Source organism: Artibeus jamaicensis, unplaced genomic scaffold (assembly GCF_021234435.1).
Source record: "Artibeus jamaicensis isolate MK-2021 breed Jamaican fruit bat unplaced genomic scaffold, CSHL_Jam_final scaffold_474, whole genome shotgun sequence".
Classification (NCBI taxonomy): domain Eukaryota; kingdom Metazoa; phylum Chordata; class Mammalia; order Chiroptera; family Phyllostomidae; genus Artibeus; species Artibeus jamaicensis.
Window position 1 is genome coordinate 36,957,026 of NW_026522046.1, and position 23,164 is coordinate 36,980,189.

General features: G+C 40.3%; 1 protein-coding gene across 2 annotated transcripts in view; it reads left to right on the top strand.

Annotated features, from left to right (window-relative positions):
* The window catches only part of JAM2 (junctional adhesion molecule 2), a 49,186-nt gene that overhangs the window by 20,346 nt on the left and 5,676 nt on the right, over positions 1 to 23,164 (top strand). The window contains exons 2-8 of one of the 2 annotated variants that reach the window (XM_037155238.2): positions 7,308 to 7,373; positions 12,364 to 12,471; positions 13,826 to 13,978; positions 15,456 to 15,658; positions 18,175 to 18,274; positions 22,254 to 22,361; positions 22,507 to 22,943. In XM_037155238.2, the coding sequence (XP_037011133.2) occupies positions 7,308 to 7,373; positions 12,364 to 12,471; positions 13,826 to 13,978; positions 15,456 to 15,658; positions 18,175 to 18,274; positions 22,254 to 22,361; positions 22,507 to 22,694 (926 nt within the window). In that variant the 3' untranslated portion in view covers positions 22,695 to 22,943. Of the gene's footprint in view, positions 1 to 7,307; positions 7,374 to 12,363; positions 12,472 to 13,825; positions 13,979 to 15,455; positions 15,659 to 18,174; positions 18,275 to 22,253; positions 22,362 to 22,506; positions 22,944 to 23,164 lie in introns of those variants that run through there. The other variant, XM_037155239.2, reaches the window with a different exon arrangement.

Here is a 23,164-nt window from a genome sequence, read left to right on the forward strand (position 1 = left end):
AACTTTATACTCAGTTCTGAAACACCAGTCATCTTTCTTAAACGATTAAAAGTCCCGAAAAGGGGAGGGAGCATAAAACTTCTATGCAGTTATAATAAGCATACAAGGTTTATTCAGATCAGTTCATTTGTCATAAACATTTGCCCATTAACTCTTTCTCTGTTAAAGATGGCAGTTGGTTATATACTCTCTGATGATATCTTTGCAACCCTAAGGCTTGAAAATGGATGTGCAGCCTTTTCAGAGTGTCTGGGAGTGTTGTGTGTGATCTACTACTTTCTAACGAAGCCTGGCACTAGTACGAGAAGGGAGGGTGTGTTCTGCGGAGGCAGACTAACTAGATTTAGACACACATCTTGGCTGCCCTCCTTTCTAGCGTCATGACCTTGAGCAAGCTACTTAACCTCTCTCAATCCTCACATCTGTCAAATGAGGATATTAACACAGTGGAGTCACATTTTACTTAGATAGTAGGTTCTTAAAGGAAAATTTATTCATAGTCAAATCACCCTTAAATTCTTTAGGCCATCATTAACTCACCAGGACATCAGCCATGGGTAGCTCTGAAGTCACACACATCTTTTCTTTTTCCTTGCACTCTGACTTGGCTTCCCATTCTTCAAAAATAGGATATCAATGTCCCATTGAGAGGAAGGGCCATAATGTCCAGTTTTAGAGACTAGAAGGACATGTGATGTCTATATGTCTGTCTTCCTCGCCGCCCTCTAGACCTACTACAGTTAAATGATCATGTGATAGATGAATGTATTATCTAACTCCTGATTCCTACCACAGTGCATTACTTTCTACTCATATAAATATTTGTCCATAATAAGCACTGGGTGGTATTATTTTGTTACTGCTATTCCTGTGCATCTTTTTACAGAAGTTAGTATAACTGGATATCAGTGATTATCAAAACCACATGGCTATAAATTTTGATTTTTGAAAATTTATGATATAATTTGGATCCTGTTTTCATAACTTGCTTGTGTGCATGGCAGTCTCTGTAACATTTTAAAATCAAACAAAAAACCTCTATAACACGTCAGTTTTTCCTAAGTATGTTTTAAATTTAAAATGTTAACACAATTATAGTAACTTTTGAAATTGTGGTAGTGTGAGTAAGTATTTATTTTTAGTCAAACCAGGTTAGTGTAGATAAGTGATAGACAATAGCAGAACTTTCGTTCTTCCCGCTGGGGAGGTGCAGAAACAAAGGTTTCGTGGGACTTGACTGGGAGCATTCGCTTGGAGATAATCATCTCTCGCAACCTCATTTTATGAACCTCTGCCAACGACTCTGGCACACATCCAAAACATTAAAGATGTTTTCTAGCTAATTTTAAGACAATTGTTGACCTCAGTCAGCAGACGTACAGGACAATTTTATTTGTTTTCTTATTGGACTTGTTCTGGAAAATTGAAGAAAAAATAAAAATCAGTGTAAGAAAGCAGCCAACAGAGACAATTCCTAACATCTGTTAGTGAAATGTTTATACAAAGTCCAACATTTTGTTTTCATGAGAAGTGTGACTGAGTGCAAGTTTTAAAAGATTAAAACTGAATTCCAAGACTAGGAAGGCTTCTGAACCAAGGTAGAAATCTTATAATAAGTAAACTTTTTTAAAGATTTAGAACTTTTTCTTTAATAAATTCAACATAAGTAACCACACATTTTAATTATTTTTACTTAATTAAAATCAAACCTTGAAGTAAATAGAATTAGAGGAAGAAAGGCACCTACAAGAAGATACTTACTAAAATCACAGAAATAAGTATTCAGCTACCAAGAAATACTGCCTATTTATTAATTCATTAAAACTAATCCTCATGTTAATTGTTGTTGGGTTTTGTTGGGCTGGGTTTTTTTTGCCTTTATAGTTTTGCCAGTTCTACCAATTCTCATTCTTTTAGTGTTTGGGACACATTTCTTTTTTGTTCCGATATATACAGATAAAAATTATGAGGGACTTAATAAAATCTGAAGTTAACAGCTGTATTTTCCATAGAACTTTTAAAGTGATGTTTTGGAAACTTGAGACATTTTTCTCAAAGGAAGTTTAAGCAAGTAGAGAAATTGAAAAGGAGGGAAGTGATTTAACCTAGTCCTAATCTTCCAACCTCAGACTGAAAGAAGACCCAAGCCCCCTGGAGAAAATAAACACTCTCAGGGGCACTGTGCTGTTTGAAAAGTTCAAAGACATGATGATGTGGGGGGAACAAAGATGATCTTTTCCTATTTTGCCCAGATTTTGGTTTCTAGGGAATATGAGTCTTCACTGTTTTGTCTAAAAAATACTAAAATAGTTTCAAAATGACAAGAAACACCAGTCCTAATCGGAATTTCTTTGAGGGCACGAATTTACGTGTTGCTAATGGAGAAAAGAGACTTTTTCAAAGTGTGCTTTGAAAGTTTCACAGAATAATGGTTTGGAATCAGAATCACTGGCAAAAACAATCGGATCATTTAATGCAACAAGCACATAGCAGGCCCTGCCTTTTCTCCAGCTCACTTACGAGGAATCAGATTCGGCCAGCGTAGTCTCTTCCCTTGCTCTGCTCTCTGGAGATCGGGACCCTCCCTATGGACGCTGCAAAACAAAACTGGGGAAGGAGAGAAGCAGCTGGAATAGAAAGGCACAAAGGGGTGGGGGTGGAGTTCAGAGGAACACAGGGCATATTCTGGTATGTGACAGAAGCGTATGGAAAGGGAGAAAAGGATATTTAAAAAGATCGCTTAGACCTCCGCTTCGTGGTTTGGAAAATCATAAGCAAAACAGATATTTTGAATTATTCTTTGATAGCCCTGACACCCCTCTAAGACTGAGCCATGTGGCTCACTTGTTGTACAAATATATTTACAGTTGTCAAAATAAAGGGTCAGTTCAGTCGTACGTTCTTTGCATGGACACCAAGTTTGCCAGTTTCCCTGATGGAGATGTTTACAAATTTAAAAAATATAGAACCTGAATAGTTGACTGATGTTTGACGAGAGAATTTTGAGGCCTATAGATTTTTTAGGGTTTTTTTTTTCATAGATTTGGTTCCCAGGCTGCTAAGGGAGAGAAAAAAAAGAAAATATTCAGAATAATGTGTATTCTTTAGAAGTGATAAAGTCTAGCACAATAAAAGACTAATTTACCTGTTAATGGACATATGGATAAATAAATCAATGAAAGGATGCTATGTTATATGAAACATATTTCTCTCCTTTCCCAAAGTCTAATAGATTATTTCATGATTAAAAAGTTCTGGTAGGAGCCCTGGCTGGTGTGGCTCAGTGGATTGAGTGCCGGCCTGTGAACTGAAAGGTCACCATGTCTGTGTCTGGTTCTTCAAACTGTTGGTGGCGACCAAAACAACACCAAGCATCAGACCAGTAGAGTCAGACCGGACCTTGGTTCAGCAACCTCAGTACCCAAATTCAGAGCCAAGACTCACACTATAACAGAAAGTTTATTTAGAAAGTCACAGAGATAGAAGTGAACAAGAAAAGAAAGGCATTCAAGAAACAAGTTATAGAGGCAAAAAAGGGGCCCTTTTGGGCCCTTTGCCAAAAGGTAAATGTAACACCCTGTTGGGAACAAGAAGTGGGGGGGAAGGCGTGGGCTCTCAGGAGGGAAGGCCCACTGGGTTCTCGGTCTTGAGAGTATTTATCTGGAGGTTCAAGGGAGGATCCCAATAGAATATTCATCAGCTTTTCAGGTGTCTCCTCAAGGTCAAGGGCTCCACTGATAGGTCAGTCAGTGCCGGGACAGGGTTTCAGTAGTCAATGCAGCTGGTCCTGATGTTAACCATGGCATCATTTGTCTGGTTTTGCTGCTTTTCTGGGCCTGGAGCTGAAATGCAGCTGAGGCCTAGGCGTTATTTGTAGGGGTTAATGCTTAAGGGAGAGGTTGTGCAAGGGCATGGGAGTCAAATGAGGCATCTGGCCTCCAAGGGGTCTACCATATGGCTAGCAACATACCACGGGAGGAAATGTCAGGGCAGGGTTACAACTGCGTGACCAAAAATATGCTAGGGGAGGAAAGGTCACACCGGAGGTGAGGTCCTTGTTTTCCCCGTTTTGCCTGCTGCTACTCTTTGCCAGTCTTCCGCCCTCGTGACCTTTGGTACCTGGGCTGTTGTTCTTATTCTGCTTGTGTCTGCCTAACTGCCTATCACAAAACCAGACTAGTTGTAAACCTAGAGCAGTGGTTTTCAGGCAGGTATGTCTCTCTATCTTCAGGGGACATTTGGCAATGTCTAGAAACATTTTTGGTTGATAGGAGCTGGGTTGGTGTGGGGGGCGTGGATGTTACTGGCATCTAGTGGGAAGAAGCCAGGAATAGTGGGAAACATCAGTGCACAGGACACACAACAAAGAATGATGCAGCCCCAGCTGTCAACAGTGCCAAGACTGACCAGCCCTGCTCTAGCACCTCCCCTCTGAGATTGCTGTATTGTCCTGCTTCCCCAGTCACGGCATCATAGCTTCCACCTTCCTGCTGTGCTTCAGAGGCAGTCCTTTGCCTTCAATGTAACCACCAATTTCTCAACATACCCCATCTTCATTAGACCTGTGGAACTTTCTGCCTGACATCTTCGTTAATGTGAAATCCTTCCTCCAAGTTCAGCTTTGGGGAACATGATGGGGACCCCAGTGATGTGGGATTTGGAAACCCCAACTTAAACCATTTACTACTTATATAACCATAGCCAAGTTTCTTACTCTGTCTGTGCCTCTGTTTCCCCACCTAAGAAAAAGTATAAGTAAAAATGGTACCCTCCTACAGAGAATTATTGTGAGAGTTAAATGTTAGCATTTGTACAGCGCCATGAATGTTGCCTAACATCTAAGTCAAGTGTTATCTATTGTTCTTTCTCAAGAGCCCATTAAGATCCAGGTTCCCCAACTCACTTCCTTCTCTTCCGTAAGGCTTGGGAGAAGGTATGATTTTTTAAAACATTTGTGCATGCTGTGAGTGGTTTCCATTTCCCTTATGACCAAGATTTCTAAATGTGGAAGGGAACAAGTACCCTGTTTTTCTCTCTCTGGATTTAGCTACCTGTATGCCCTCCTAAGGCAAAGAGCACTGGGCTGCCTTCCCAGTGATGTGGAAGGTGGGGAAGGGCAAATATTCTAAAACATCGTCCCGGATGACATTCAGTCCTCAGTCTATAGATGGAAACTGATGAGTGAATAAATGGGATGATGTTACATCATGGGCGACACCTGAGTTTCTGGCATGAGGGACCATGTGGATTGTGGTGCCTTTCACCATGATGGGATTTATAGAAAGAAAACAAAGTTTGGGGGTAAACATATAAGTTTATTTTTGCCTATGAGTTTGTAATTTTTGTTGGAAATGGAAATACAGATATCCTGTAGAAAGAGTTCACAGGTTTAATTTCAAAAAATTAGAGCTGGAGATACAGATTTAGGACTTCTGAGCAAAGAAATGGTGGCTGACTCAATGAGTATAAGAGATTATATAGAAAGTGAGTTAGAAAAGCATTTGATGGATGGATGGATGGATGGATGGATGGATGGATGGATGGATGGATGGAAAGACCAAGGGGAAAGAACCCACAAGGGATTGACAGTAATAAGACTAGGAGGGAGTCATATCACACAGTCCAAGGAAGTCAGCAGAGGCAGATGTCACAGATCAAGTAACATAAAACACTACAAACTGTCCTTTGAATGTGGCGGCAGAGAGGTCATTTTTCCCTTGGTGAAAACAGGGTCTGCATATCTTATGAAGACAGAAGACAGATGATAACATGAACAGAGTATATTATAGAAATATATTCAAGAAATAACCTTTAGTTTTATTTTATTTATTTACTTTTAGAGAGAGGGGAAGGGAGGGAGAAAGAGAGGAAGAGAAACATCGATGTGAGAGAGAATCATCGATTGGTTGCCTCTTGTAGACACACTGTGGGGACCGAACCCGAAACCCAGGCAGGTGCCCTGGCCGGGAATTGAACCACAACATTTGCCTTTTGGGACAATGCCTAACCAACTAAACCACACTGGCCAAAGCAAGAAATAGCCTTTTAAAGATTTCTGTGATCAGTATAATTTGGTCTTAGCTTATTTCATAAATGATTTTAGGGATAAATAATGAAGGGGACAGCAGTTGGATTGTTTTATCTAAATTGTTTACTTAAGATAACCAGCAAGAATGCTTTGTATTCTGATTTTGAAGTAATTAATTCAGTTCAGTATTGTATACTTACAACACCTTCCCCCAAAGACTTGTTTGCTTTTAGGCACCCTTCATTAGTATTGGTGTGATCTGACCTCATTCACTGGATTCCTCTCATTAGTGTGCAATCCTGAGTGGTGTTATTTATTCACTCAGCAAATATTTATTGTGCCTGCTTATGCCAGGCACTGTTCTAGAGTCCAGTCTATATTGGAGAATACAACAGGTAAAAATCTTTCCCTAGTAACATTTGTATTTCAGAGACATATACTCATAGGGAGTGATTTAAATTATTTTTAAACATGCTCATTACCCTGCACAGTAGAATGACATCCATAACACAAAGTGATACATCTCAGAGATTGAATTACAAGTGTTTAATACCTGGTTCTGCTACTTGGTTGATCAAGTCTTAGTATGTCTAATCATAAGACAGATGAATGTCTAGTAACTATGTTGTATACCTAAAACTAATAGAATATTGTATATCAACTGTAATTGAAAAATAAACTATCAAAAATTTAAAAGAAGGTGGTACCTAGCACACCAGGTTACTTTGAATATTGAATTTTATGGCATATATATATAAGCACTTTTTAAAATGAAAATTGCATGTAAGATCGTGGGAGTGAAGACATAAGCATCATCGTAATCACTGTGTGTTAGATCACCATCATCTCCATAATGACTCAGTTCCTTATGATGCAGGTTTGGTCAGAAATAAGTTCACAAACAATTTTTACTTTTGAATGAGATGCTAAAAATTATTAGTTTTTATTTGGGGGACAATACCCTTTGGCCCTAGATCACATGTTAGCTGAAAGACATACACTTGTTTAACAGTGGCTTGCGAGAGTGTGTCATCTGTGGCCCAGTAGATGGGTGGGTGCCGCTTCCAGGGGACAGCCACAAGTCAGAACTGGAAGAGACGCAGAGACTATAATGGGCTGGCTGGGTTCTTCCTATTTTTGGTACTTTAGACCTTAGGTGTTAAGAATTATATGACACTGTCAGCAAACTTGAGGCCCATTTTCTTTAATATTGCATCCCAAACTTTTAAAAATTACCTTTTGCACTATTTTAATTATTTTATCTGTTTTAATTTTCCAGATCACAGAGCCTATGGATTTTCTACCCCAAAAGGCCATCAAGTAATCACGGCAATAGAGTATCAAGGTAGGGTGGCTTACTGACTTTCACGGACCGTGCTGTCTGAGTGACTCCAGGGCATGTCACGCGACGCTGTCTTGCTGTTTGTCGGGACCCTCTGCCTCACCTCACACTCGTCCTTCTGCCTCAAATGCCATTTCCACCTTGAGGACTCTTTCTGCACCTCCTCAAGGGGAATCTCAGACGTGCGATGAAAGACCTGATGTAAAAAGAAGGTCTCTGATTACGTTAATCATCTGCAGCATAGCAAATCTAATTTGTGAAACTGGGAGATGGAGATCTGGCAAAGTTTCCAGCCAGCACGATATAGTAACTAGAAATTAACACTGCCAACCCCCTGCTACTTATTGTAGTTAAGAGAGCATTAACAATCGTCTATTTGGGAGTGCCATTTTGTCATTTATTGTGGCTTCGAAATATTTATTAGGGAGAGTTGGTGTTAAATGGGCATAAAGTTTTAGTTTTGCAAAATGAGGAGGTTCTGGTGATTGGTTGCCCAACAATGTGAAAATATTTAACGTCATGTTAAGTGGTACAGTTAAAACCTGTGAAGACATTAAATTCAAATTATGTGTATTTTACCACAATTTAAAACATTTTTAAAGGCTCTAATAACCAAAAATTTATAAAGGCTTTTGGTGAGTTTCCCTCAAATATTGCCTGCCCACTACTTTTCTCGGGGCTCTCTTACCCGGATCACATAACACTAGGAAAATGGAAGAACGACTCTGTCTTAAATGGGATGCTTGCTTAGGCAGAAATGGTAAACATTTAAGGAACAAGTCCTGAATGTGTGATCCTTTTCTTCGGGCATGTCTTAGGTTCCAGGAGTTGGAGAGAGAGATTTCAGGGAAAGAGACAAATTTATAGAAGAGGACTGAGGTGGGGAGGAATTAAATGCATTGGTATTTAACTAGTGCTTACAGTGCTACCTGGAACATTGTGTTATATGTACTTGTTCAGTAAAAAAAAAAAAAAAAAAAAGTGCTATAATGAGAGCCAGCCTGTCATTTGAAAATAACATCACTTAATAAGTCACTTAAGTATTTAGAAAGCCCTAACATTTTACATGATTAAGCTAATAAAATACTCAGTCCTATTGTGGCTTAGTTTTAATGGGAAGAGGTAGGAAGGATAAACAGGGCTGGACAAGATGCCAAAGACACTGAGAGGCCGAAAGAGTGAGCACAACGAGACCAAGACGGGTGAGGATGTCCCAGCGGGACAAAGGAAGTGTTCGCTTCTCCTACACTTTACTCTCCTGGAGGTTCTTCCCGTTTGGTCCAGTTGGGTACCATGGATATACATCCATCCCTGCCCTCTAGGCCCTGTGTCATGATATCTGAATTCTTATAGAATGCCAAAGTTATATTCTGTAGTTTTACATTACTTTTTAAAAACTTATTGAGGCAAAATTCACAGAACATAAAATCCACCACGTTAAAGCGAACAATTTAGTGGCATTGAGCACGTCCACAATTGTGCAACCACTTCCTCCATCCAAGTTCAAAACATTCCCATCGCTCCAAACTAAAACCCTGTGCCATTTACATTACTCTTTAACGTGTGTCTTGTGTTTACTATAGAAAAATCATTCTATGATTTATCGCAATCAAATGTCAGTGTCACTCTCAGATAAGTATTTTCTACCTTTCTCTTTCACCTCTGCTCCTTTTAATTAAGAATTACATTTTGATTGCATTTCATATGTGTCCCAATCATTCCAGCTTGGCTCTTTGTGAAACAAAAATGAATTTCTATCTTCTTCCACATTTTAGTTTTAGCATATTGTTTGCAGTAACTTCATTGTACTTGCAGCTTAAAATATTTTAGGATTTGTGTATATGTGTGTTCCATCCAGTTCATTCAGTGTTCTGTCTCCAGCTCTCTCATGTCAGTGGATCATGAGCTAATTCCTTCTTTTCAGTAGCGCTGTTCTGTGGCACTTCCCGCAGCGGTGCCAATTCCCATAGAATAACGCTGAAACAAAGGCAGCTCGGTCAGGCTTATAAATTAGGCGAACAGGCTTATGTGGGGAGTGTCCAGCCCTAAGAGCTACAAATCAGGGTTTAATAGCATGCTTTTCTCCACAGAGGTAATTACAAGTAGTTTCTCACAACTACTTTGGTAGTATCAATGCTCTTCTTGCATGATATAAGATTTTCATTTTTAACTTCTGCACAGAAAGTAAAATCAGAAGTCAGTAGTACACAATCCTAGAAAAATTAGAATTCATAGTGTAGCAATAGTTGTTGCTAATGCTTTATCAAAACAAAGAATTACCTCTTCTTGATCCAAATGAAACATTTTCATGGAAATTAAAATTATCCGAATGGAAAAACTTGGTGCATTTTTCTGTTTCAATATGCCTCATTTTGCAAAAATATCTGTATTATTTTCTTTGCTGTCTCAGAGGGAACATTGTCGTTTAAATCCGAGTGACTTTTAGGTAAATTTGTGATGGTATAAAGTGTGGATTTCTGTCATGCCAAGGCAAGCGTACAGCTACAACTAAGAGAAGTTCCTCATGTATGAAGGTAATAGTGACCATTTATGGAGCGGGTACTATATGCAAAGTACCACACGCACCCGTGTGTGTGTGTGTGTGTGTGTGTGGTCTCATTTAATCCTTACAATAACTTCATGAGATGAGTACTGTTATTTTTTCATTATACAGTTGTGACTATAGTGTTAAAAAAAACCTAAGTAATTTGCACAATGTCACGTACCTGGTGTTTGGTGGTGGTCTAACTCCTTTAAACCACTATGGTGGCATAATAACCCTGAGGGTTAGATGTAGAATTATGCTGGCCTTGAGTGTTGAATTTGGCTGAGAAAAGAAAGAAGAGTCCATGGTCATTGGCTTTTAAGTTTACTTGGTTTGTTGTCTTTAGATGTTGACTTCGTGATTCTAATAGATTCACTGTTCCTCGCAGTTCTGGGGGGCACGGCGTTAGTTCAGTGTCTGGGCACAGGCTGGTCCCTTGCCTGGAGCACTCCCAGAGAACCACATGGTGCATTCTAAATTCAAGTTCCAAAGAATTCTAGTTCGAATTCTAAGGAATTTAATTCCCTCTTTTAAGTCTTTGTTAACCTAATGGGTGAACTCTGCTTTACTTTTTTAAAATTGTGCTCTTGTCCCTGGCACTTCCAAACTCTGCCTTACTTTTTTTTTAATTGCACCCTTGTCCCTGCACTCTGACCTGCATCCATTACGCTTACCGCCTCTTTGCACGCTATATAATTTACTCAAGTTGTTTCTTGTGCCCCTGAGCCCCTGCAAACTGTAAGATCCAAAAGGACAGAGATCTCTGTGATGCTCACTGACCTGGCTCCAGACAATGCCAGGTTCACATAAAGTCCTCTGTGTATTTTAGGTAAGTTGGATAGATCATTTCTCCACAGTTTACGTGGTCAGTACGAATGAGGCTGGAGTGGAGTCAGCCGCTTTTAGGAAAATCAGTTATGTTTTTGAATATAATTTCTACCAAGTTCCCCCATAGAGCAGTGAGGATAGAAATTAGGAAGAATTCACCATGTGTGGGTATGTGTGTGTGTGCATTTAAACATGTGAAACAAATGAGTATAAATTTATTCCTCAGACCTAGGAGTATGGGCTAAAAATGAGTGTGGGTGTGTGTTTAATTGTTGGAAACTCCGTCTACGGGAAGGAAACCTATCTGAAACTCAAGACTCCGGAAAGGCACCACCCATGCTCCTTAATCAACAGAAAAGAGCTGTATTTCCTCAGACAAGTTCCTCAGCGCACGTTTGTCTTGGCGGAATAATTGTAAACACGTCTCTAAAATGATGTCTCTTTGTAATGTAAAACCTGCTTGTAAAACTTTAGGCATCTTTGAAAACAACTTTGGAGTTTTTCCCCTGGCCTTTCTTTATCCTACTTTCTATTAGTCATTACCTTTTATTCTACTTCTGTATTTCTAGCTATATGTGTGGAACTAAAAAACATTAGAAACTACATATAACAAAAAGAAAAAGCATAATCCTATCTCACGGAAATCATTGCTGGGTTAGTATTTTCGTGGATATTTATACAGGCTTTCTGTCCATATTTTCTATGTGTTTATTTTGTGAAAAACCCATGATAGTATCATAAGTATTACATAATGTACGGTATCATGTAATATCCTGAATTCTTTTTTAAAATGCCGTTAAGTCTGCTTAATATCAAAGTCAAATGCACGGAAATAACTTTAACATAATTTATCTGGATTGAGGTAAGAGGTAGGAATCAACAGTTTGTTAGAAGACAATATTGGGTTTGTATCAACGCATCCCTGGAGAGGGCTGTCCCAGAAGGGATCCGAGTGAGAACGTAGCCTGTGGGGAGGACTGGGTTTCCACAGCATGGCCTGGGCTGGACTTGGTGCCTCTCTCAGGTGCCAGGTGTGACGAACTCTCTGTTTACTTCTGTCCTGGCCCTCATCACATTGTACTGGAATTACAGGACTTCATTTGCCTCATTTTCCAGGCTACAGTGCATTGTGAGCTACAATGCTTTCAGTTTATCTTTGGGTTAAGCCAGCATGGTACATGTTGAGGGAAATTAAGGAGGGAGGGAGGGAGGGAGGGAGGGAGGGAGGGAGGAAGGAAGGAAGGAAGGAAGGAAGGAAGGAAGGAAGGAAGGAAGGAAGAAAATGAACAAATAGAAGTCTAAAGGCATAGCCCTGGCTGGTGTATCTCAGCAGATTGAGCACCTGTCTGAACTGAAGGGTCTCAGGTTCAATTCCAAGTCAGGGCACATGCGTGGGTTGTGGGCCAGGTCCCCAGTTCGGAGAGTGCAAGAGACAACTGATGAATGTTTCTCTATCTTTCTTCCTCCCTTTCCCTCTCTCTAAAAAGTAAATAAAATCTTTTTTTTTTACAGAAAGAAATATAAAGGAATAGCTTGAGGTTAAGAATGTATTGCCTAATTAAGCAAAATATGATTTGAGAGGGACACTAAGCAAATGAGTATTTTTGCTCTTGTCTCTAGAGGCCGTTTTAACCTGTCAGTACCTGAAGAAGACCATGGCCTCCAGACTAGAGTGGAAGAAGCTGGGGGACAGTGTCTCCTTTGTCTACTACGAACAGGCTCTTAAAGGTAGGAAGCTGCGGATTCCAGGGGAGAGCAAGAGAACAAACTCCAAGTGCAGCCGGCATCCTTTAGTTTTGAATGAGAACAGGACATACAGAAAATGTGTTTGGGGAAGTGTGAAATGGAACCAGCATGGAGTGGCTGAGACCTGGGACACAACCACCAAACCAGGGAACACAAAACAGAAGTAGGTGAACTCCACTGAGGCCCTAGACCCTTCGTTTCTCGGCTCAGTCCTAGAGGGTGGAAAATGAACTTGTTCTTACGGCCCAGTAGTTTAACTCTCAAGGGAAAGGAAGGCAAGATAGTGCCAAGTTGGGAATGGATGGTCACTGTTCAGTTCTAGTAGCCGGACCGTATTTCCACATCTCCATCAGAAAGCTAGGCCATCTCTGAGACTCTTAGGGAGTTAAGAATGATAGGAGGGTAGATACAACTACTTTCATCCAGGGTTTTTTTTTTCAATTTTTATTTGTCTTATATTTCTACTTCCTATTCTTCCTATTGAGAATGTGATGAGCTATTGTTTAAAGTGTTGATTGTGATGGGTAAACGTGGTGGGAGGGCAGATGCAGTAAGATAGGCCAGGCACTAATTACTGTTAGCTGGGCAATGGTTCATTTTACTCTACTCTCTAATTCTGTGTATGCTTGAAATTGGCCATTGCAAATATTTTTAAAGTTGGAAGTATAACTTAACAAGTATATTAAACCTGTTATTTTAAAATGCTATGTGTTACTTTAATTTTAAAGAATTATATGAGCAAAGGAATTTTTTAAATTTACGGTGAATGTAATATATCCCTATGGTTCTTGTCTGGCAGTATAAGGCTATAGACTTCAGGAGGCCAATAGCATAGCTGCCTTTACTGGAATTTTCTATGGTTGCCAATTCTGGCACTTGAACATTATACAAAACGCTATTTTAATTCCATAGACATTACTATCAAAAACTAACCAAAAGAGTATTTTAAAGATGCCCTCACCTTTTCTTTTGTGGAGTATCAGATGGGCCTGCACTCAGCACTGAAAGTTACTGTTCCGGCTAATTAAACAAGGCTATCCAGTGTCTTTCGAAGGCAGGAAACTTTTCTATAAGCATCCTAGCAAGGATATGAGGCAGAAGGGAGGGTTGAATTCTTTAACATATGGGGATATGGAACTGAGTGTTCTTTTGTCAACAACATGTCATTCTAAAAAAAACTCTGGGATAGCAGCACCCACATGCAGTTTTTCAGTGTTTAAATTGTGTTCATCACTAGGCAAATAAATGCTCTGGTGACAGAATGAAGTGATTTGAGGAAGGTAACACATAGAAATTTACTTGCGTTGTTATCAACATTTTCTGCTTTTTCTAACAGGTGATTTTAAAGATCGAGCTCAGATGCTGGATTTCAACATCAGGATCAAAAATGTTACAAGAAATGATGCCGGGAAGTACCGCTGTGAAGTTAGCACCCCCTCTGAGCAAGGCCCAAGACTGGAAGAGGATACTGTCACCCTGGAAGTGTTAGGTGATGTACTCACATCTGTGCCATTACTGTTCCCACCCTAATCCCCACCACCCAGCCCTGAGGGCAGTGAGGCAGTTTCTCTCAATTACTATGGGCCAAGGAACATGCTCCGTGCCCCTTCATAGATGTTCATGTAAACCACCAAGCAAAGGGAATAAAATCACGGCTTTTTCTACATAGTCCAGGCTCTTTCTAAAATACTAGTGATGTGCTCATATAGAAGAAATTCAGAAAGCCTTGCAGGAGAATCAGCTGGTGTGTTCACTTCCTATCGCTACATAACAAGCAATCACAAACTTAGCTGCATAAAAACCTTAGCAGCATTTCTTAGCTCACAGTTCTGGAGATCAGAAGTCCAGCACGATAAGGCGGGGTTTTCTGCCTCGGGTTTCACGAAGCTGCATCTTCAGTCCAAAAAAAGAATGTCTAAATGCTCCTGCGCTTTGAATCTTTCATTTTCCCTTTTGTGACCAGTCAGAGAAAACCACTTTTAAAGGAGTGGTTAGATCAGCTCCGATCATAAAGACAGAATATTTTGGAACTTAACTGCATCTCCAGAATCCCTTCCGAGTGGTACCTAGACCGTTGATGGATGGAATAAATGAAAAAAACTGTGTATATACCCAGGCTGGGGAACTTGAAGGACCATGTTAGAAGTCCGCCTACCACTTAGAATTCTGGCTTTTCCTGGATTTAAGTTACCTAGTAAAGTCTGGTTTACTTTACAAATCCCTGGGACCAGAATAATCCTAACTCAGGTATTCTCTAACTTGGCCAGTTCTAGGCACAATAGGATATTAGTTTGAGTACTGGGCCTGAAAAATATACTCAGGTTTGACTTCTTTTGAATGTACTTGGTACTAAAACATTAAACCATTGGGGAGGAGAAAAGTAGAGATTATTTGTGTAAAAAAAGAACAGTTGTTATACTAGCTAATATAAGCCTGGCTGTTATAAGAAAAGAGCACTCTCAGTGCTTACATATTAGAAGTTTCTCGTGTAGGTCAGGTCTTAATGGTTGGGGCAGAGATTATAGGAGTGGAGCTATATTATTCTATATAGCTACAGTATCCAATTGTAGATTGTATTCTACAATCTCCACTTAATGAAACTATTAGAGACCCAACCAAATACAGATCTGATATCTTCAGTACATGGCTTTCTGAGATCACCATGGGTATTGACACCTACCTGGTAGCGGGAGGGGTGGGGGAGTGAGTGAGTAGAGAATCACGCAGGAGGCTTGTGTGGATCAGGCCCAGAAATGGCACAGAACTCATGCCTATGACCCCCTCTGGCAGCAAGTAAGCTGGCAAATGTGGTCTGGCTACGTATGTGTCCATGAAGAAAGGCAATCAATAGGCCTTTTGAACAAGTAGCCGGTCTCTATCACAGGCATCTGATACATCTCCACCTGGCTGTTACAGTCCTTGTTTAGCTTATAGATAACCAGTACCATCTGACTTCTGTCCCTCAGTGGCTCCAGGAGTTCCATCCTGTGAAATACCCAACTCTGCTCTGAGCGGAACCGTGGTGGAGCTGCGATGTCAAGACAAAGAGGCGAATCCAGCCCCTGAATACACGTGGTTTAAGAATGGCATCCGTTTGTTAGGGGGTCCAGAACTTGACGGCCAGAGCACCAACAGCTCGTACACAATGAATACGAAATCAGGAACTCTGGTGAGGGCATGGCAAGCCGTGGCTTTGTAACTGTTCTGCTTTTGGAGGAAAAAAAATGATTGGAACTGAAATGATCTAGAATAGAAGGTTGATACCACCGCTTGTTACGTGGAGAGAGGCGAGGGCAGCAGGAAAGTGGGGTGCAGAGAAGTGGGGGAGAGGGCTGCTGCAGGCGGTGGAAGGACCACAGCTCACCACGGCTGCCTCCCTGGCCTGGAAGGGTGGTCAGTGCAGCCCCATATTTACAATGTCAGGGAAACGCACAAACTCTCCTCCCAGGGGCGGGGGGTGCCCTTACCCGGGTGCCAGCCATGTAGGGGTAGTGACTGTTGCCCATCTATGACAGGATGGCTTTGTCCTTAAATTCTTCCGTAACTAGATCGTCAACAACTGACTCAGTGACTTAAGAATCTGTGACTTTAGATTTTGCCTAGATTTTCTGATTGATTGAAAAGCCTTTCTAGGAATACTGATAGAAACCTACAAATACTCTCTTTAAAGTTAATGACATTTAAAAATAAAAGTATTTTTTCTTTGTCTCTGACTTTTCCAGGTAGAGATGGACGTAAAAATAAAGGTCATTAAGCTTGATACTTTTGTTTACTCAAAGAAATATAACATATAAGCTTAAAAAATGTCTGATTTCCAATAATGCAGAATCACTACCACAACCACTATCTAAAAAATCTTAAAGGCACGGTAATAATAATTTTGATGAATTTTACAAGGAGAGTACATTTCCTTATATGCTTTCAGTCTACAAGTGCATGATGACATTTAAAATCTAGATCTTCTGGAAAATGACAGAATAGTGGTCAAATGGCTAAATCACAAAGCCTATCAGTGATGCACGGACTCCCAGAGCAAGGCCCCGCCCTGCCCTCTGGGCATCTGTGCGCTCAGTCAGCAGGTCCCAGTGACTTCACACTGAGGAACTGGGCAGAAAACCTGCCGTCACACTTTGCTATATTTACTTTTCAAATTTATTTTTTCTCAAAGCAGGTGATAAAAGCCCCAAAGCAAGTCTGAGATGACATAGATTCACTTTCCTCAGTAGCCTCAATACTTGAAATGTCTTGTGGGGTTAAGGGTGGGACTGGGTTGTTTTCTGAGAAATGAGTGACCCCGACGCCAGTCGGGGGAGGACAGTGACTTCCTTTTGGTTACCAGTTACAATGTGCTGGAAGATCCTTGTCTTTATTTCACTGATTGTTGCTACATAACCTTCACCTTGAGCTCATGGTGAATATTTTACAAGTATTCTGGCTTGCGCAGTGGGGAGAGAGAGGGTTCTGTAGAGTTAAAATAAACTAGGGAAAGCTTTCATCTCGGCATGCTGAAGTGTACAGCAAGAAGTAGGTGGGTAGTGGAGAGAGGAAAGAGTAAAGAAAAACCTAGGCTATTTTTAGGAACATACTATTGCATGAAGATCAAAGTCAATGAGGGTGCTCCTTAGAGCCTTGTGGCCCTCGTGGGTGCCATCGGCAGGGACCGCTGTGGTTGTGAGGGTGTGGCACCAGGGCACTGAAAGTAAGATCCAGCCCCCTGTGACCCTCTGCACTGGTCCTGGCAGAGTCCTTTACCAAGTGCAGGACCCACTGCATTCATCCCCTCCCTCCCTCCCCTCCCTCCCTCCTCCCTCCCTCCCCTCCCCCTCCCTCCCCTCCCTGCCTCCCTCCCTCCCTTCCTTTTTCTTCCCTCCCTTCCTCCCTCTCTCTCTTCCTTTCTGCCTCCTGCATTGTCTCCTTCCTATCTTCCTTTTAATCTGTTGGCCTGACTTCCTACCTTCCTTTCAGTCTTCTTTTCTGTCCTTTCCTATATTTCTGCCTCCCTCTCTGTCTCCTTCCTTCCTTCCTTCGTGAAATTCCCCAGGGAAATAAAATTACTAATACCAAGAATGAAACCTATTATATCAAAGTCTTATCTTTAGCAGGGAGTGGAAGAAGCAAGGGGTGGACTTTATGTCCTCAGGATTTTCAAAAATCCTACAACCGACAGCATTTATGATCCTGTGAACTCTATCGACTATGATTTTCCTAGACTCCACATTATTGCTCATGATAACTATGGCTTTAGAGGAAGTGTTAGTGTTTCCTGCTGCACTAACATCACTTGTGACTTTGGAAAGTGTATCAGCCCTTTTAGGGCAAGAAGTCCTTCACTTACAAATGGTATTTCCTTGGAGAATTAGAAATACCTAGAATACTTAATACTACAAGGTACTATAACTTTGAAAAAATGCTCACTGCCTTTGTAACTGAGCTATTTCTCACTGTCACACCCAATAAAGACATTTCTCCATAAGTCTTTCTCTATCAAGCAGGAGACCTGGCTATATTCACTCTTTGAAGGTGTGTAAGATTTTTGAATTCATACTAAAAAATATGAAGGCTTAAGTCATTGAAAAGAAAAGACCAACTTAACACAAAAATTCATAGGACATGGTTATTTTAGGAGTCTTCTTACAGTTCTATTGCTAAAAAATACACTTATTTTTTTCTTCCACAAAATCCCAGCAATTTAACACCGTTTCAAAACTGGACAGCGGAGAGTACTCCTGCGAAGCCCGCAATTCTGTCGGATCTCGCAGGTGCCCTGGGAAACGAATGCAAGTAGGTAAGCGTGAGCAAGCGGCTTGCGGCTGGGTGCACGTTGGTGGGGGTGGAAGTTGGGCTGGGAAAAGGCCGAGTGACGGTAGCATAAACGGGAGGAAATGTTTAAATCGAGCTAGATGGAATGTGTTGCAAGCAGCAAAGATGCTGTTTTTTACCCATGTCCCAAACAAGCCAAGAATTTTTAGCATTACACTTTACTATTTTTTTTTAAAGATTTTATTTCTTTTTAGAGAGGAAGGGAGGGAGGAAGAAAGGGAAACATCAATGTGTGGTTGCCTCTTTCGCCCACTAATGGGGAACCTGGCCTGCAACCCAGGCATGTGTCCTGACTGAACTGGTGACCCTTTGGTTCGCAGGCTGGCACTCAGTCCACTGAGCCACACCAGCCAGGGCACTTTACAAATTTTCAAATCTTTCAGATAATTGTTTTGACACTATGCCCATCAGAGCAAGCCTTTTTCAGACAAAGGCTGAGCCTTGTAAGTTACTCAAGGTCAAGGACTCTGTATGGGGGTTCAAATTCCAGCTCTGCCACGTACTTGCTGCATACTTTTGGGCAAATTATTTAACCTCTGTGCCTCAGTCTCCCCAAAATGGAAGTAGTAATATACCGTCCTCACAGAGTCGTTATGAAGATGGAAATAATAGCTGGAAGTGTTAGAATAGCACCAGTGTATTATGAGCACCGTGTAAGTGATGTTTTCACTTGTTATCAGGTTGTTGATACTTTTGTCAATCTTCTGAAATACTATGCCTACAATTATTGCAAAGTAGCTTCTCAGAAAAGGCATGTTGAATACAGATTACAGATCTAAGTCACTGTAAAGTTAGCTGCCATACATTACGTTATGCAAAATAAGGTTCTTGGAGTCCAATAAAATAAGTGCTCGAGAATCTTTTCAGATTATGTTTCAGAACAATCATATTATTTTTTCATTTTATTTTTAATAACTTCGTTTTAAAGCCATGTGTTTTGAAAATGGTTCCATAACAGAGAGGGGAGAGCTGAGATGGTACCCAAGGGGTAGAGGTCACTTGGGAGGGCTGCACCCTGAAGGGCAAGACTGAGGGTTCCCCTTTGATTCAGGGTGTGGTGGAGTCAGAAATCCACTTTTCCCCTGTGCTTAGAGCTGTGCAGATATGTGTGCAGTAAGGTGTATTGTCTACATACAGTTACACTCAGCATTATTTTTTAAAGAAAATGATAATCTTATTAGACTTCAGGATATCCTAAAGTATAAGATATTCGATAGTAAGTTTAAATTTCAGGTGTTTTTAGATTCAGGGGTACGTATTATCCACCACATTCATCCAGGTGTTGACATTGATGGTCAAACATAAGCATTTGCTTAAATTACTAGAAACGCTCTCAGTGCTGCTGTGGAATGATCATTATGAAAACTCATTAGAACCCGTTATAAAAATGAGCACAGTCCAGTGTTTTCCTAACTGCACTCACATACTGTCCTCATGGTTTTTACTGTCACCTTGTAACGCCTGTATGATTACTATTTGTTTTTTCTTTAAATGGCCATGTTTAATTTTAATGCCTAATTTAACCGCATCTTAAGAAGTAATTCTGTGATGTTATGGTTTGGACATTCTAGTTCATTTTCCCAGCATGCAGTAAATGAAAATTTAATAGTTTGTGTTTTCCTAGTCGTACCGCTCTAATTTGATCATGATTCCCACATATCTACTCTCTCTGATTATCAGTCAGTTTAAAGGTTAAAAGTAGTTTGTGCAATGCTCACCCATTGCTCCTAAGTATCTGACACCCTTGGTTTGGAATTAATATAATTTGAAATGCACACAAATGCGTGAAATCTCATGTTCAGTTTTCTTTTTGAATTATCATTAATAACTTGTAACCAACAGCAGAATCTGTTAACGGTTCTAAAGAAGTTGGTTTTGAAGTAGAGAAAGGAAGTAGAAGATGGATTTGCTGGTGGTCTCCGGAGGACCCTCCCACCCACCCTCCAGCAACTGGTCCCTTTCCTTTTATTTAGGGGAAGGTGCCTTCCTTCTATAGTGGCTTGTTTCTTAAACAAAGAACACAAAATGTTTCCATATGCCATGTTATATTTTCTCTTCAGTGAAGCATAAGATGGTTGTATGGCTTGCTCAGTATCTCACAGTACATGGCAAATTGGCTGAAAACAACTTATCTCTAACTTACGAGCCTTATCGCTTCCATTTCATTAAAGAAAAGAAAAGAAAATTTATACCATGACTTAGCACTGATAGGGTAAGACAGTTTTTTTGCTTTTTGTCAGGATTTTCCTTTGGCTTGAATCCTTCATAGATATCAAGTTCATTGACAAATTATAAGAGGGTTTTTTTTTTCTTTTTTTTGACAAGTAATAGCCCTTAGGTTGAACCCTTCATAAATGTAAAATTTCACTGACCACTACAAAGAATATAGTAGACACAGTTTGGTTTTCAGGAGTATCATTTAGTTATTAATTTCATTTTCTTTACATTGTATTTGTGAATTTTCTCTCTTTTCTATGTTTTTTCAAGTAAATCAATAGCTAGAGTTCAGTGACCTTCCAATACTCAAGTAAATATGAACTGAGTTTATACCAAGCAGTAATTCACGTTTTCTACTCTGGTCAAACTACTCAGTCTTTCAAAAGATGTGTCATGTTTCCTTTAAAAAGTCCGTTGATATTTCAGTGGTATCTGGGAAAATTAGTAACATATTTGGGAGGAGGAAAAAACTGGGAAACAGGATGCTTTTACAACAAGCAGACTCACTCATATAATATTTTAAAAAATCTTTCCCAAAATAAGCACTGCTTTAAAATATCTAAAATTACTGTTCAGAAACGTCATCCCTAATACTTTTGAATATTACCAAATAATTTGGTAATGCCCTAATTAGTACTTGCTTTTTCGTGAGACTCCTTGGAGGAATTGCCCCGTCAAAAACCACAGATAACCTACATGCTGATGGGAACATAGGGAGTGTCTGAGTGACAGAAGAGTATGGCCTGGGACATCCTCGCAGACAAGATGGAGGAATATGGTCCAACTCAAGTGCTACCTGGAGTCACATGTATTTGGAGGCTGTACCCAGAGTGTGGTACTAAATCGTGTTATTGAATAGCAGGATCTAATAACTTGTTACAGAGTTCTTTCCCCGACAGACTCGTGCTCATTTATTGGTGACTCGAGGGGATTTTTGATGCAGTTCAAAATTGGGAAAATATTAACTTTGGGATGTTAATAATCTAATTCTTGGGCAACAGAATCAGTATCTGAAAAAAAAAAACCTCACAAGTTGGTAATATGGTAATGATTTCAAACTTGGGTCCAAAAACTACGGTTGTATTAGGTTAGAGGAGAGATTACTTAATGACAACAGGAAGAAGCTTTGAAGGAATTGAATTCATTTTAAATTTAATGGAATGACAATTTAATGGCATATACATAATGGTGTGTACATACGTACACGTGCCCACACAAGCCCATATAAATCCAAGTATGTCTCTGACACTTCATTTTATAGAAAACATTGTCATGCATTTTCTTCAGGGCTGAATGAATTTTCCATAATTTGTGAAATTGACACAGATGATGATGTGGAAGAATTTTAAGTAAAATTTGGGGTGAGGGGAGGGTGGTAGTAGAATACTTGAGCTCCCTGAATTTCGAAAATTGCTTCCAGTCTGGTATTTAATCTGATAAATGATTGCATTTCCAAATGAATGCAAGAGAATACCACACGTGTTATTTCTGGACCATAGAACTTTAAAAAATTGAAAAGTCTTGCCAAACAGAGTTGCATTTATATTTTCATTCAATTTTGTATCATGTCCTAGAAGTGTGTTGGCTGAACAGACTCTGGAAGCATGCAGTTACCCACGCTTGTGGCATGGCTGCAAACAGGAGCTTTTTTGGCCTTCTCCAGTTGAATGTCTCCATCTGCCCATCTCTTTGACATCAATTCACGCATGGTTTATTTTGCGTTCCAGATGATCTCAACATAAGCGGCATCATAGCCGCGGTAGTAATTGTGGCCTTGGTGATTTCTGTTTGTGGCCTTGGCGTGTGCTACGCCCAGAGGAAAGGCTACTTCTCAAGTAAGTGAATTTCACCCTCTGCTAGACAAATTCCTGTAAATATGGAGGGGGGGTTGTTTTTGGTTTTTTTGTTAAATGAGACACTGTGTCTCTTAAGAAGCTCTAGCAAACTGGGGAGAATATTTTTTCATTGCTTTTTCTGTAGTAGAAAATGCCCAAGATGACAGGCAGGTGAGTCATGCAGCACCTGGGCAGACGGAGGGAGGAAAGGCAGAGAGCTGCCTCCGCCCGGCATTCCAGGGGACACCGTGGAATGGCCCAGTGCGGAGATGCCCGGGACACCGAGAGACAGTCAGCATAGACGCATGTGTACAGGACATTTCCATGTGTTGAAGATCCTTTCAAGTTAGGAATCGTGTATCTCAAGTGGTAAATTGATTTCTACTTATATGATGAGAGATTTCATTGAAGTAAATCTGTGAACTGTTTTATCAGTTGAGAATAGTGGAATGTCCAATGTCCAATTCAGCACAACTGGAAAGAACCGTTCAGTAAAAGCTGGAAACCTGTTGTGCTGCAGTTGCTTCTGAACAAAGTTTGTAGTTCTTCACGTTTAGCCATCATGTGATTCTAACCCCCATTTGGTGACAGGATGTAAATGTGTGAGATTAAAAAATAACCTTTTTTATTCTTTTAATGCATTTCCTTTCTCCTCGGTCTTTAAAATGATCTGAGACCTCAAAAACTGTAGAACTCCATAACGTCCACTGGGGTTAGTGTATAAGGTAGAATTTTTAATGAAATAATATGTGTTAATACAGCACAGATTAGTGTTAGATCTACCATTTCAGAGTGAACATTAA